This window comes from Falco biarmicus, chromosome 5, assembly GCF_023638135.1.
Source record: "Falco biarmicus isolate bFalBia1 chromosome 5, bFalBia1.pri, whole genome shotgun sequence".
Taxonomy (NCBI): domain Eukaryota; kingdom Metazoa; phylum Chordata; class Aves; order Falconiformes; family Falconidae; genus Falco; species Falco biarmicus.
Genome location: NC_079292.1, coordinates 44,688,550 through 44,702,525, shown reverse-complemented (window position 1 = coordinate 44,702,525; position 13,976 = coordinate 44,688,550). Strand labels below are relative to the sequence as shown.

Sequence of the window (13,976 nt, the reverse complement as noted above, 5' to 3'; positions counted from 1 at the left end):
TCACCAGGGGCTTCCCCAGGGGCTGCCGGGGAACCTCTGCTCCGGGCCTGGAGCCCCCCCTGCCCCTCCGCCTGCACCGGCCTGGGGGGCTGCAGGGGTGCTCCGCTCACACAGCCTCACGCCTCTCTCTTGCTGGTGTAGATTTTTTAAAAATATATTTTATTATTATTATTATTCATTTCCCCCTTTTTAATATGTTATCCCAGAGGCGCTGCCACCATCAGTGATTAACTCGGCCTTGGCCAGTGGCAGGTCCATCTTTGAGCCAGCTGTCATGGGCTCCATTGGACATGGGGGAAGCTTCTGGCATCTTCTTACAGAAACCACCCCTGTAGCCCGCCTGCTATCAAAACTTTGCCATGCAAACCCAATACAATTGCATACAAAAAATCAGCCTTTATTAGTACCTCTATAGTGAAGAGCAGAAAATGTTTTGCAAAAGCTTTGCAAATGATGCTTCACATCTGTGGCTTTTTTAGGCCAAGGGAGGACTTTCTCAGCCATACTTGCATTTTCTTTCTGCACTACAAGCAATTTTTTCTTTCAGCTGAGAGCAGTTACTCATAAAAGTTTTGAAACTGACAGTTCTGAGAACAGTGATGTGTTTGTGCAGTCATAGAGCAGGCATGTATGTATGGTTTCAGAATTGCACTGATATCTATTTGTATCAAGTATTTTTTATTCCTACCATCCTCAAGTCCAGTGGTTCTTCCAGTCAAAGGGGAGTAAATTGAACGAGTCCAAGTAAAACTATCAAAAGCAAGAGCAACTTCCTTGCTTCTCACTGTTGAAGGAGCATGCTGTTTATTTGAAATGTTCAATAACACTAATTCTTTTTTCAAGGAGACTGAAGTTTTGACCATCTGTTTAGATGTAGTCATTGAAGTGAATATCGCTTTTCTGAAATTAATCTTTAAAATATACTACAACTAAGAAAATTTTGTATGTCTGTGAAGGTGCTTTACCACTAACTGAAAAGCAGGGAGCAGGGGGTTGTACTGTGGTTTAAATATTAAATGTTAATGTAGTTTGCATAGGAAAGTCACAAGGACTACCCAGAGTAGTGTCTCTCTCTAATTATGGCAAGCATGTACTTGAAAAACTCTATGTCATGATTTTTTCCCCCCTTTCTGTATAATATTTGTGAAGGGCAAGCATTAGCATATTAAACAGTCAGCTAATTGGGCTTCCTGCACAGAAGAAAAATTAGGACAGTGACTGATGGCTAAGAGTTCTGATTATTGCACCATGCCTTGTGCTCATTAATTTTTCTATACACAGTGGCTGACATTGCAGCTGATAATTTTTAAGTAAAAGAGTAACCTGAGACAAATGTTGTACGTTGCGTTCTCCAAACATTCTCACATAGTCCTTGGTTTGTCTCAGAGGTGAATGTGCAAGCTCTCCTCTTCTGTAATACCACTACATCTGTCCATCTAAACAGGCCAAGACAGAGAGGTATTTAGATTATGGGCATATGGGGAATATGTCTACAGCTGTGTTATATGTGGTGGTTAATTCCGTAACTGGCCCTGTTCCCTCCCATGTACAGTTGCAAGTCGTAAGATGCTTTTTGCTAATCTGTTTGGTCTTGGTAAGAAAGTTTGTGATAACTTTGTGGAGTTTTTGCAAAAGAACGATTGAATAAGGATGCTGAATTTTGCCTGAAATGCTTCAGGCCATGTTGTATGTAAGAGTTGGCTATTTACAAGTCAACTGTTGCCAAACGTAGATTCTCTGGTCTTCAAAATGGAGTTTGTAATGTTGCACTTACATGTAAGTAGTGCACAGATTAGTGGGCACCTCAGAAAAGGTACCAGATTGTGTGCATGCGCATCAGGAAGTTGCCTAGAGTTAACCAAGAAGAAACACCTTGGCACAAGGCTGTTGCTGTTTTCTCCTCACCTTCTGGGCTGAGGGATTTGAATTGTAGCAGCAAGAGAGGACCTGCTGTTTTCAGAGGACGTATGGGCCAAAGGGTAAGGCTCACACCAGTAATGTGTGAAAGAGCTACTGTAACTGCTCTGTGACATTTGTGGAGTTAAGTGATGATTTGAGCATTTGCCTGGGAATGGAATACCAGGTTCAGTGCTCTGTCAGCCTGGATTCAGCTTCCTATCACCTGCCTGTCAGGAGAGTACCCCAACCTCAGAGCCACTGGCTGGTGTACACAATGAACCCTTCATCTCTTCTCTTGAAGCTGGGTTACCAGATAGTCTAGAATTCAATATATGCAAGGCCTAACAGAAAGCAGGGAAAAGGAGCCATCCCTTGTAATGTAGAGGTTAGGTCTTTTTAATAGGAATGGAGAGTCCTGCTTTTTTCACTTCAGCTGAAGGCATTAGTTCTGTTTTTTCATCTACCAGTAATCAATAAGCAGATTTAGCAGTGGAGATCAGAAGCTGGCACTTTTCTAACCACAGGTCTGCACATTAGCAATCTTCCTGCCTGCTTTTCTGTTGACCCTATAGATCTTGCACTAGATGGGAGCACGGCAGCTGTGCACGCTTGACATCACAGACTACCTGCAGCAACACTTTGCAGAGCTTCTGGGTTTTAGGTAGACAAAAAGAAAATACCTTGTTGGTTTGGTTGAGACGCTTCTTCCCAGCTGCAGTGCTACAGACAAATACAAAATCTCAGGCCAGTCCTGATGAGATGAAAAACTACTGAGGCACTTGCAGGAGTAAGCGGTCGCTGGATAGAGGCTATTTGTTTCCCAGTTTTGGGTTTCAGTACCACTGGGTTTAGATTCATTGATGTCCTTTGGCCGATTGCTGTACAGTCTTTGTTTATATTTTTCTTCAGTAGGAAGATACAATGGAACACCTGAATAAATATAAGCATGGAAACACCCATTTAAAAAGAGCAAGCAGACTTTTTTCTAAAACAAGAATATACTTAAATACTGTGTACAAATCAACTTCTCTGTATAATTTCTCTTGTGTTATACACGTAGTTAGACAATGAAAACAAGGGAATAATAATGAAAAACAAGGTTAGTGCTGCATTTCAATAAGTGAATAAAGCATTCAATAAATAAAATCTCAGAATAAATGGGGGAGGGGTTGTCCCTTGTGATAAGAACAAAGGAAATATTTGAGGGGAAAGAAGTGTTTATAGAAGGACTAATCCACAAACAGTATCTGCTTGGCAAAATTGTTTTAAAGGAGTAATTTTCCAGTTAAAGTCATTTTTTAGGAAATAATTACATTAATGAACAAAAGAACTGAGTAGATTAATATATTTAGATAATGTAGCATTTAATCATCATTAAAATTTTAATGGAGGAAATGATTCAAGTACATTTCTTCAAGAATATGATTTCTCATTTATAGAAAAGATCTAAAAACAACAACAAAAAGAAAGGTACACTCATTCCATTTATCAGGTTCTAAGTAGGTGTTTAATGTGTTATTGCAAGTGTAGATATTGGGGCTCTTCCCAGTTAACATTGTCTTTTATTATAAGAAAAAGAAGCAAGAAAAAGTAGCAAGTTAATGAAGTTCTTGTATAATTTTGAGAGAATTCAGGACTGAAAATAGTACTGAAGAGCCGTGTTCAGAAAATGAAATAGAGGAAAGGCAAATCATTTTATGTAGACATCAGTAGTCTGAATTACTCATACTTAGTAGGAGTGAGGAATCTGGAGTGGCAATCCTGAAAGAAATCTGAAAGTACTGCTTCTCTGTAAAACGGAACTCATTTGTGTAATAGCATAAGTTCAGGATGAAGTATGTTGTGACCTGGGCTTGCAAAGGGATCCTGGTCGTATGGCAGAGAACAGTAGAGCATAATTTCACATTATTTTGAATACAAGTATTACTGTAGCTAAGTGTTTTTGTTTGGTTGGTTGTTGGGTTTTTGTGTGTGTTTGTTTGTTTGTTGGTTTTTTTTTTTTTCCATGACAGTTTAATAAATATCGGAATTTCCTGTTATATCTGGTGTATTCCACAGTGGTGTTTTTCTCCATCCGTGATATGACATACTCACTTTCAGCGTATTGTTTATTCTTCAGATATTTGCTTTAGCTTATTACAATTATGTAGTAAAAGCTTCTGCTTATCAAAAATATAGGTTAAAGCACATAAAAGCTTCTGCTTATCAGAAATACTGTTTTGGACAGAAGATTCATTTTATGTCTTTTTTAAAATTAAATGATTCTATGAGAAGCTCCTACTCATAAATTTTTTCATTTTTTCCAGATTCTCGATGCATTCTTCTTCCAGTAGTTTTACATCATCTCCACATGCATTTACAAGAGCAGAAGGACCTTATAATGTGTGCACGTATCCTTAGTAACATATTTTGCCTCATTAAGAAGAACAGCTCAGTGAGTAAACACCATGTCACATCCGCAAGGTGTTGAACTTCTTTATGTGGCTCAATGACATTTAATGACACAAACTGGACTGTGACCAAGAGCATTTTAAAGAGTTCTCTGAGTAATGATTCTGCGTAAACATGTCATTTTGATTTCTCATGAGCCTTTTCTTCACATGTAAGATTATTATTTTAATTGCAGCATATAGTGTTCTGCCAAGTGTTCTCTGACTCTTTTTGAGTGTTGTGTTGGACAGAAAGAAATGTCTGCTTTTTTAGAAGCATTCTCTGCTGTGGGCTGTTTAGTCATAGGAAATACAGGGGTATTTAGGTACCTGATAGATAGATAGATAGACTGATAGGTGTATTGCAAGAGGGGTTGCACTTGGTTCTTAGTTGATAAAATTTGTGGCCAGTTTCTGATGCTTGTGTTTGCAAACTCATCTGTGAAGACTGCATGTGAGAGTTCTGTTGCAAATATGAAGATAATTATAAGTTCTGACAGGCAAAGTGATATAAGACAATTGAAAACAAACATTGCCTGTAGTTAGTGCAGTACATGCATACCAATGCCAGCATGTATTGTATTGTAATGCATTAGTGAGAATTGTTTTATGTGTTTCTTCTTTTCATACCACAGTCAGTAATTACATTTGCTCCATCCATGAGTTGATATGGATGCGGCTTGCAACTTTGGCACTGTAACAATGTTTTCATTGCAGCTGCTCCTGAATTAGTATAATCCATCACAAGATAAAGTGATAGATAATAAAGCGTAGCTGTGGATTTGGACTGGGAGAAAGGCGTACGTGTCTGCTCTTAATTTCAGGACATCTTTCATTTGGAGTCACCAAGCCAGAGTTGTACACAATAACAAGTGGATGTCTGCAGAAAACTCTCTCCAATGTTCAGGATAACCAACTATTATTTTTAATAATCCTTGAGTCATTGAGACAGTGTTAACGGCTTGGTGACTTTGGTATGTTTTTTTGTAGATCAGTTCAGAAATTCCTTCCTTCCACAGTAATCAAGATAATTTAAAGACTGGGGAACAAGTGAATTTGCAGTCAGGCAGCTTTGAAAATGAAGGCCATTGGCCATTCTAATAGTAGTTTGTGCATGAGTCCTTGCTGTTGATACAGTTCCTAAATACATTGTATACTGTTAACAGTTGTTTGATGCTAGATGAAGTAACAGAGAACACAGCATGACACTAGACTTACCTTGAGTCAGAACAGGAATTTTGGGTTTTGTTACAAATCATAGGCTTTGGGTGTGTAGGAGAAAAAAACAAACAACAACAAACTATAAACAACAACAACAAAACCCCATTTCTACACCTCTATGTCAGCAAAGTTGATTGATCTGTTAGCTGAGTTTTAGTTTGGTTGTGTGCATTTGATTATGAAGCGTTTCTTTCTGTAAAGAAATGTCATCTTAAATTGTGGATAAAATTGCTCAGATTGAGGTGGTGGTGTCTGCTGCAGTGGAGCCAGAGAGCATTGAAGCAGGGAAAACATATTTCCATCTGAATTAAAAAGGGAAAGTAACTACAACTTGACTTCATCAAGTGTTTTCATGCGTGTAATTAGGGTATTCATGGTGTCTTTTGGTGGTGAACACTTTGGTTCCTTTGTATTGATGCTGCATATAAGCAGTTGTAGGCTTAAATAAATGACTAATTTGTTTGTGCTACTCAGTTGATGGGAAGCAGCATAGCTGGTCCTTACTGCTGAAGCAGGTCTTGAAGGCTGAACACCATCTGCTTATTTCTGGTGATGCTTTCAAAGTGTGAAAACAGAATTATACTTATTGGAGTTTAAGCCTCTCTTGGCAATTTCCCCTGAAAATATATGGACATTACCTATAAAAACCTTGCCCAAAAAGTTCTTTATGTTATTTACTGTTTTCTTCTAAACATTAATGAAAAGTAGAGCTATGCTGATTTGATGAACACTTACACATTCAAAGTCATCCCTGTAACTGTTCCCTATATTTCAGTACAATTTAATTTATTGAAAACTGTTAGGAAAAATGCAATAGAATTAAACAGTATCTTAGAGAATAGTCCTTGTTTCTTGAATGTGACATTCGTAGTGAAAATATAATTTGTTTCTAAAATGACATCAAAGGAAATATGTCTGTAGTCATCTTTCCATTTTAAAATCTTTAAATATTTAATTTATTATTAAAGGAAAAATCTGTCCTGGAAGAAATTGATGTGATTGTAAACAGCCTGCTAGATATTCTGTTAAGGACCATACTAGAGATCACCAGCCGACCACAGCCATCAGGCTCTGCTATGCGCCTCCAGTTTCAAGATGTGACTGTAAGTTTCTTATAACAAAATAGCTCATAGTTGCCTCTGGTATACTAGATTTCTGGCGTTGTGTTTATATTGTAATTCACAGTGTAAGACTTTGTGTATAAAACAGAGAAAGAGGAGAACAAAGAAAAGTTTTCTTGCATTTTATTAATTTTCAGTGGAAATAGTAATTATTTTTTTCATCAAATTACTTTATAAATTATGGAGGAAAAAAACCCCAACCAAAAGATAAAATACTTATTGAGACTGTTTCAGTTCAATGATTATTTCATTATGGGTTTTTTGCTGACAAATTTAGTAGATTTCTGAAGTTCTCTTGAAGTTAGAATTCCTGAAAATGGAAGAGTATCAATCAATAACTTTTCACTTTCTTAACGGCATATATTTTTACATGATGAAACAGTTCTAAAAATGCTGCATTATCTGTGAGGGTAACTTGCACAAATCCAGATTCATTAATTGAAAGACATTTTGTTGTTTTTCATGCTGAGCATTTGAGCTTCATTTTCTATGACATGAAGTAGAGCATAGTCGGGTTTAGAAGATTAGCGAATGATATTTTACTCAGCCTGCTATAACAACTCATGCAAATTGGAAAGTTGAAATGTAGGTGTTTGCAGAAAAGTCTATGATGAGCATTGATGAAGCAAAATGAAGTTTTATTTTGCTTTGTTTTCAACAAAGTTCCCAGTTTTCTTTTGAAGGGCAAATGAATTCTACTAATGTAGCAAAGGATATGACCCCAATATGAGGTGAGGGGGTAACATTTTTTGCAGAGAACATACTATGCTGTGTGATTTACCATCTCATTATACACTTAATTAATGCCCAGTTTTTACACTGTAATGGTTTTCATAAATTAATAGATGGTTGCTTTTCAAACCAAAATTTCCTTTAGATCAAACATTTCAAAAGCATTTAATAACTGTGCAAGGAATGTGTTGTTGGGGTTTTTGTTTGTTTGTTTTACTTTATCCCACAGAGAACAAACATTATATGAAGTGTTCTATGGAGCTGACCAAGCTTTGTAAGAAGATAACATCATGCTTTAATCACTGTGATTCAGCACTACTATACATCTAAGAGTTTGGGGTTTTTTTTCTTTAAATTCAAAATTAGAAAGGTACGCTTTGTGGCACATCAGGCCATCGCAAGGAAATCCAAGCTGAAGTAAGGATTGTAGTATTAGACTGTTAGTGTAGGAAAGCTCTGAGCTTATTGGTTTCTTCCGAGATACCCACTTGCTTGCAGATTAAGTTTTCATAAAACACCATGACAGCCTAATTCTTTCACACCATCAAAAAATTAGGCTCTGAAAATGCTTTCAAGTTGCAAAATTTTCTTTTTATGCATCAAAAAAGCCATGTCACTGTCACCACAGGCTCTCAAAGAATACTTAATGTGGAAGTGACTCACAGCACAGCATAAGGCAATTACATACATTTATGTAGAAACATCGTGCAGTATGGGCTTATGGCAACACATGGAGCCAGATTCTTGGAACTATTTGTAGAGTAAGTATGATAAAGTACTCAATGTGAATACAGCAGCAGAGTCTGTTCCAGTATGTTACCATTATTTCAAGCTGCGTGTATCATAAGATATTCTTTGTGAGATGTATTATGGCAGCACGCTGGATTTAAAAAAAAAAACAAAAAACAAACCAAAACCAAAACCGAACCAAACCAAAACCAACCAAAAAAACCCCCAACCTGCAAAAAGTAATTTTGCATTAGATGTAGTCTTCCTTGTGGAAGTAGTCCCAAACTCATCTCAATGTGATCTTTTAGGCCCACGTGTCACTGTTCTTCTGTACAAAGCAGCAGCATAAAAGCAGGCAGCATCAGGCTGTGTGCTGCCATGACTGCACATTTTTTTTCATCTCAAGTAGTTCTGATAGCTTGGTACCATTTCAGTTTGCAGTGAGAAATCTTGTTAAATGGTAACCTGCAAGATGGGTGTGATGCTTTGAACTGAGCACAAATAAGACATGGATTCAGGATGTCAGTGTTACAGATGTTGCACTAATAAACATTGAATTTATGCAGTGGTAAAAGTGAAACTTCTGCTTTAGGATATCGGTGATTAAACCTTTGGATTTCCTTAAGAAAAATGTATTTGCATATAAAGAGTTATCAAAAAGCAATCAAAAGTGAACCTTTATTCATTTCAGATCTTGGAAGTTCAGTCACTTCAGAACCTAAATGAATTTCAATTTAATTGTGAGCTTCATGTATTTTAATAACTGTGCTCCTTAAATAAGACATGAAGAATTACTTTGGGATTCTACCTAAGTGAACTGGATAAACTGCTTAGCTTGACTTATGGCACTAGAACTGGATCCTAAATGGTTTTTGTCAAGGTTGTTAATGTGTGTGGAGGGGTTTTTTTGTGCATGATTTGCAAGTTAGTTTGTAGCTAACACTGGCAGATATCTTACAACATACGTTTTTATGTTGAGTTCAACAAATGCGGCTGCATGTTCATTGTTATTTTTAAAACCAGCTGCCTGTATAGCTACCTACACTTGAATTAAAAGCTCAAATTTAAAGGCAGTTAACAATTAGCTAAAGCTTGTACCCTTTTAAACCTAATCTGTCTGTCAACAATAATAGTAAAACTTTCCTCGATGGATTGTGATTTTTAATATAGTACTGTAAGTCAAAGTAAGTGTGGGAACATAGAAGGACGGTGACTGGAAAGGACTGCTTAAAATGCTTAAGCAAAAAGGGAAGCATTCAAAAGGTTCATACTCAAATTGTGTCACTCAAGCTAGCAATCAGGTAAGCTTACACCCTTATTAATTACACCGTTATTATTAATAGGAAGAACCTATTTCTTCCCATAATGTCTTGATCATTTGATTGCTCACTGGCAATACCCAGTGCAGTTCCCTGCTCTTTTGTCCCTGAATCCCGTGCTCTTTGAAGGACAGCCTGGTGAATGTGCATCTATAGAGGCAGGGAGGAATGTACGCAGCAATGCAGTAAGTCCCTCAGCTGCTGCCTGGAGCATCCCTTGCCTGCAGTGTGGAACATGGTGGAGTGTTAATCCAGGAACTGGGACTGTAGCAGAGAGTGGTCTTGCCCTATGATTAAGATCAACTTCTAGATATATGTTTTAATGAGGAGTCCCTCTATTGGTTCAACGAAACTTCTGATCACAATATTTTCAAAGTTTTTTCAGTCCTATAAATGAGTTTTCTTTTTGACAAATACTGTTTTTTGTATAAAAAATGTTTTGAAAAATTCCCCACTAATGCATATAAAACAATAGCATTCTTCCCAGAATTGTTGCAAAATATTTTTGCTATGCTTGTTTCAAAACTGACTTGACTAAGAGGTGGTAATTTTAGCAATACAAATAATCTGTTTAAAAACAGATACAAGGGAAACAAATCAAAATTTTACTGGTTTAGCCCTTCTGGAACTATTTCAAATAGATTTTGCCAAGCAAATAAACTGCATTTGAAGAAAAATAATTCATTAAATGGGAGAGAAGTTCATAGCTAAATTAAATATTTTCACAAAATATGGAGTCTAAGCCTAATTGTAGATTAATTTCCCTTGCATTTGTTGATTATGTTTAAGTGCTTATAATGTGACAGTTTGAAGTACAGAAGACATTAATCTATAATATTTCTATTCTTGGTTTATCTAAACAGGGGGAATTTGTCTCCTGTTTGTTGTCACTCTTGCGACAAATGACTGATAGACATTATCAACAGCTTCTTGATAGCTTCAGCACAAAGGAAGATCTGAGGGTAAGTAACAGAATTGTCTTTCCACTTGTTCGGGTCTCTTTTTATTTATCTTTTTAGTTTGTCACCCTTTAAGATATTCCTGTGCTTTGATGAACCACTTCAGTATTTAAATACAATCTGGTTTTCATGTTGGCTAACTTTTGCATAGGCTTTCTTCTGTACTCAAGTCCACTCTTACAGTGGGGATAGGATTCTATTGCCTCTGCAATGACAGCAGGTACAATAAGGATGAGGGAGGAATAAATAATTGCTTTAAAGCCATAAAGTTAGTCTCAAAGCCTGTTTTAAAAATTATGTCAATCAAAGGTTACAAAGTTCTGCTTGATTCTTCCTGACAGGCAGTTGTTTTTTTGTTTGGTTTATTGTATTTGTTTATTTATTCATTCATGAAATTATCTATGGCAATGGAAAACATGCAGCTTGAAAAATGCATATTTGACTACCTCTCCATTTTTCTTAACTGAGCAGCAAGTCCATTGGCAGGAGGACCTGTCATACCTGTAATGTCTGTCTGCTTAGTTTGATATGAAAGTAGCTGCAGAGCTCTTTCAGGGCAGCTTCTACCAGTTTCATCGATTGAGTTACTAGGTTCATGGAGGTACAGCATTTTTAAATCCTGGTTTTTTTGGAGGACAGGAGTGGATTTAAAAAAAAAAAATCCCGCATGAAGATATACACTTAAGACTTCCACTCTGCTAGATCCTGAAGAGCTTATATAGTACGAAATCTGATCCACACAAGAAATTTTGAGGAATCACTTAGGCCTGTTATTCAGCCAGTGATCCCAGGTAGGAAAGTAATCAAGTCCTAGTATAAGAGTATATTTTTAGGTGTTACTCTTAAATGACTGTTCAATAAGCTTACATACTTCTCTGAAAAGGAAGGTCTAGTCATGGTGTAATTTCAGTTTTCCTTAAATTCCTGATAGCTGTTTAGAGCTGTTCTGAAGAGAGCATACCATCTGTGAGTGCGTTTCTTTGTAGTGATGTGGCCATATTGAGCTCTGAAGATAGAAAACGTGGCTAAGAAGTTACCATGAATTGAGTACTACCTAGGAGTTACATAGGGTGGATGATTTTTATACTAGCATTACAGCATCTGTTTTCACCTAGCATAGTTGCTATCCTTAGGCAATTTTTAGTATATTTTGTAGAACCTAGGCTTTTTTACTGAAAATACTTTTGCTTTTGTCTGAGTTCTGAGCAGGTTTACATTGCTAGGTTTAGTTTTTTATATTTCCTAGAGGTTTCAAGCTTGGTTTCTGTTTGTATCTATGAAATATGGTGTTGAGTTTATTCAGACTTTCTTGCTTCTAGAACATGAAAAAACTCCAGAATTAATGCTTGAATGGTGTCTGATTTGACACATTTAAATTCCCCCCACGCACATACCCTACTATTAGAAAGAGACTTATGGAAAGCAGCTGGAGCCAGTGCCATCAGCAATCAAAATAGAGGTCTGAAGAACTCGAGTCCAGAGTTTATTTCCATTCAGATCTCATCAAATCAGCATCAGCTCCATCAGTGATTCAGTGGCAGTAGGTTGATCGTAATTAATGCAGCATTCCTTCTCTTCTGAATCTTAAATAATATATTTTTTTTTACTTCACTTGGAAATATCAAATATCACTGAAATATGTATCACTGAGAGCAAGAAGGGAAGGTGAGAGCAACTGTGTGAGGCTGACGCTGATGTTAATCATGGAGTGATTGTGTATGACTTAGGCTATCTAAGCCCTTTTGCCACTTACCTCAGTATTTTCCTGCTTCCTTTGCCAAGTGTGGAATTCCTTGGTATTTTATACTGCTTTAAGATCTGCTTCTTAGGAAATTACGTCAGTATGACTAAATGGAGATTAAGAAGCTGTAAATATCTGCAATAAGACTGTTTTTTTGTCAAAGATGCTTTCAGAGGCTGAACTAGTAGCCATAGTTAATCTTGTGGCTAGTATGTACTTTGGGATTTAAGCTTCAGTGGTAACTACCATCAGCTTGCTGTATTTTGAATCCTCTTTTTTGCCCCCCTGGTCAGTGATGTCAAAATGGATTGGGTCTTCCCTAAGCCACACCACAAGTTACAAATCTGATACTGGGTTTGCAAGGGACTTACCCAAATGTAACCCAGGCCTTTGAATTGCTATCTGATGTGCTTTTTTGCTTTGACTACCTCTGTTTATAAATAATGGTTTATACTGAACAATTAGACACTGATATAACAAGAAATTTCTTCTTTCTTCCAAAGTAATTCTCAAGGTGAATGTCAAGTGCTTGCATGTTTGCAAAGCATTTGTGATACTATTAAAAAAAATACCCACACCATACCACTTCTCCAAACAAAAATTAACTCATGCAAGTACTTTTAAAAAGGGAGTGTTGTCATTCATTCTATCAGAATATATTAGCAGTTCTTTTTTTATTATTTTTTTAAAGCAGTCTATACCAAAACTAATAAAGGCTGTTTCCAGCTTGTTAATCACAGTATAGCAAAATGGAGACTTTGTACGAATGTCACATACACATTTTTATATGACATGCATTCAAGTGATGCTTTAAACAAGTGGTTATTTATGGAAATATTTCCTCTATTTTGTAAATAAATTTCATTTAAGTAATTGATATGGTGACTATTTTTATTTTAGTTAGTTCTTTGAGTCAGTTTTTTCCACACAAAGCAGAAGATAGAAAAAGTGTTTTATAGTTGAAAATGTGCAAATGAGGTAAGAAAGGAATGACAGGGTATTCATGGCTGAGTGGTAGCACCAGAGACTATTCTTCATTCACTTTTTGAAGCATTTAATTTAATGAGGCAGTAATTTTAAATGCTTCCTTTTATCTTTCAATATTATTTTAAAGATATGCTCCATTTGCTTACCACAAAATACCATCTTCTTCTAGTAAATGTAATTTATAGTAATTTATAGAACAGAGGCACCCTTGTAGGCAGCTATTTGCTGCTGCAAAAAAGCTCAGATACAATTTATGGCAAAAGGTAACAGCGGAAGTTATAAATAGGAGAGAAGTGAGAAAGTGAATGAGAAAAACAGTATGTTAGCACAATGCAGCTTTGACCACAACAGCATGGTTTTCGTTGATATGTGTGGTTTTTTTAATTAATAGGTTAAAAGAAGATAAAACAAACAGGTAAACCCTTGCCAGAAAGCCTAGTTTTTATCCATTGGCAGTGTACCCTACATAATGTGGCAGAACAGATATACAGGAGAGAGCTGATAAAGGAAAAGGTAATATTTCATAGGGCTGCATGGAAACCTTAATAGTTAGTTCTCTGATCCCTCTCTTCCAGCTACAGGAACCTGGGCAGGATAAGGTGGTTGCCAAACCCTACACCAGGTGCAATTTATTCCACTGTTCTTTAATGACTCCTTGAACACAGGCTGTGTGAGGTCTGCAGGCATGGGGAATGCTTCTGGTGGGCAAGCTCAGTTGTAGCCACCATCCTTCCCCTGCTATGCATGGACATGTGCTCATGTATGAAAGTACTGAAAGGATGAGTGCTGGGGCAGAGGGATAACTCTAAAATAAGTATTGGGTGGCTTCTGATGTAGAT

At 36.8% G+C, this 13,976-nt stretch overlaps 1 protein-coding gene across 4 annotated transcripts in view; it reads left to right on the top strand.

Moving 5' to 3' along the window:
- Positions 1–13,976, top strand: part of DOCK4 (dedicator of cytokinesis 4) — a 256,460-nt gene that overhangs the window by 178,729 nt on the left and 63,755 nt on the right. For all 4 annotated transcript variants that reach the window (XM_056338944.1, XM_056338946.1, XM_056338943.1 and 1 more), the window contains exons 24-26: positions 4,206–4,333; positions 6,518–6,652; positions 10,314–10,412. In XM_056338944.1, coding sequence (XP_056194919.1) covers positions 4,206–4,333; positions 6,518–6,652; positions 10,314–10,412 — 362 coding nt within the window. The remainder of the gene's footprint in view (positions 1–4,205; positions 4,334–6,517; positions 6,653–10,313; positions 10,413–13,976) is intronic.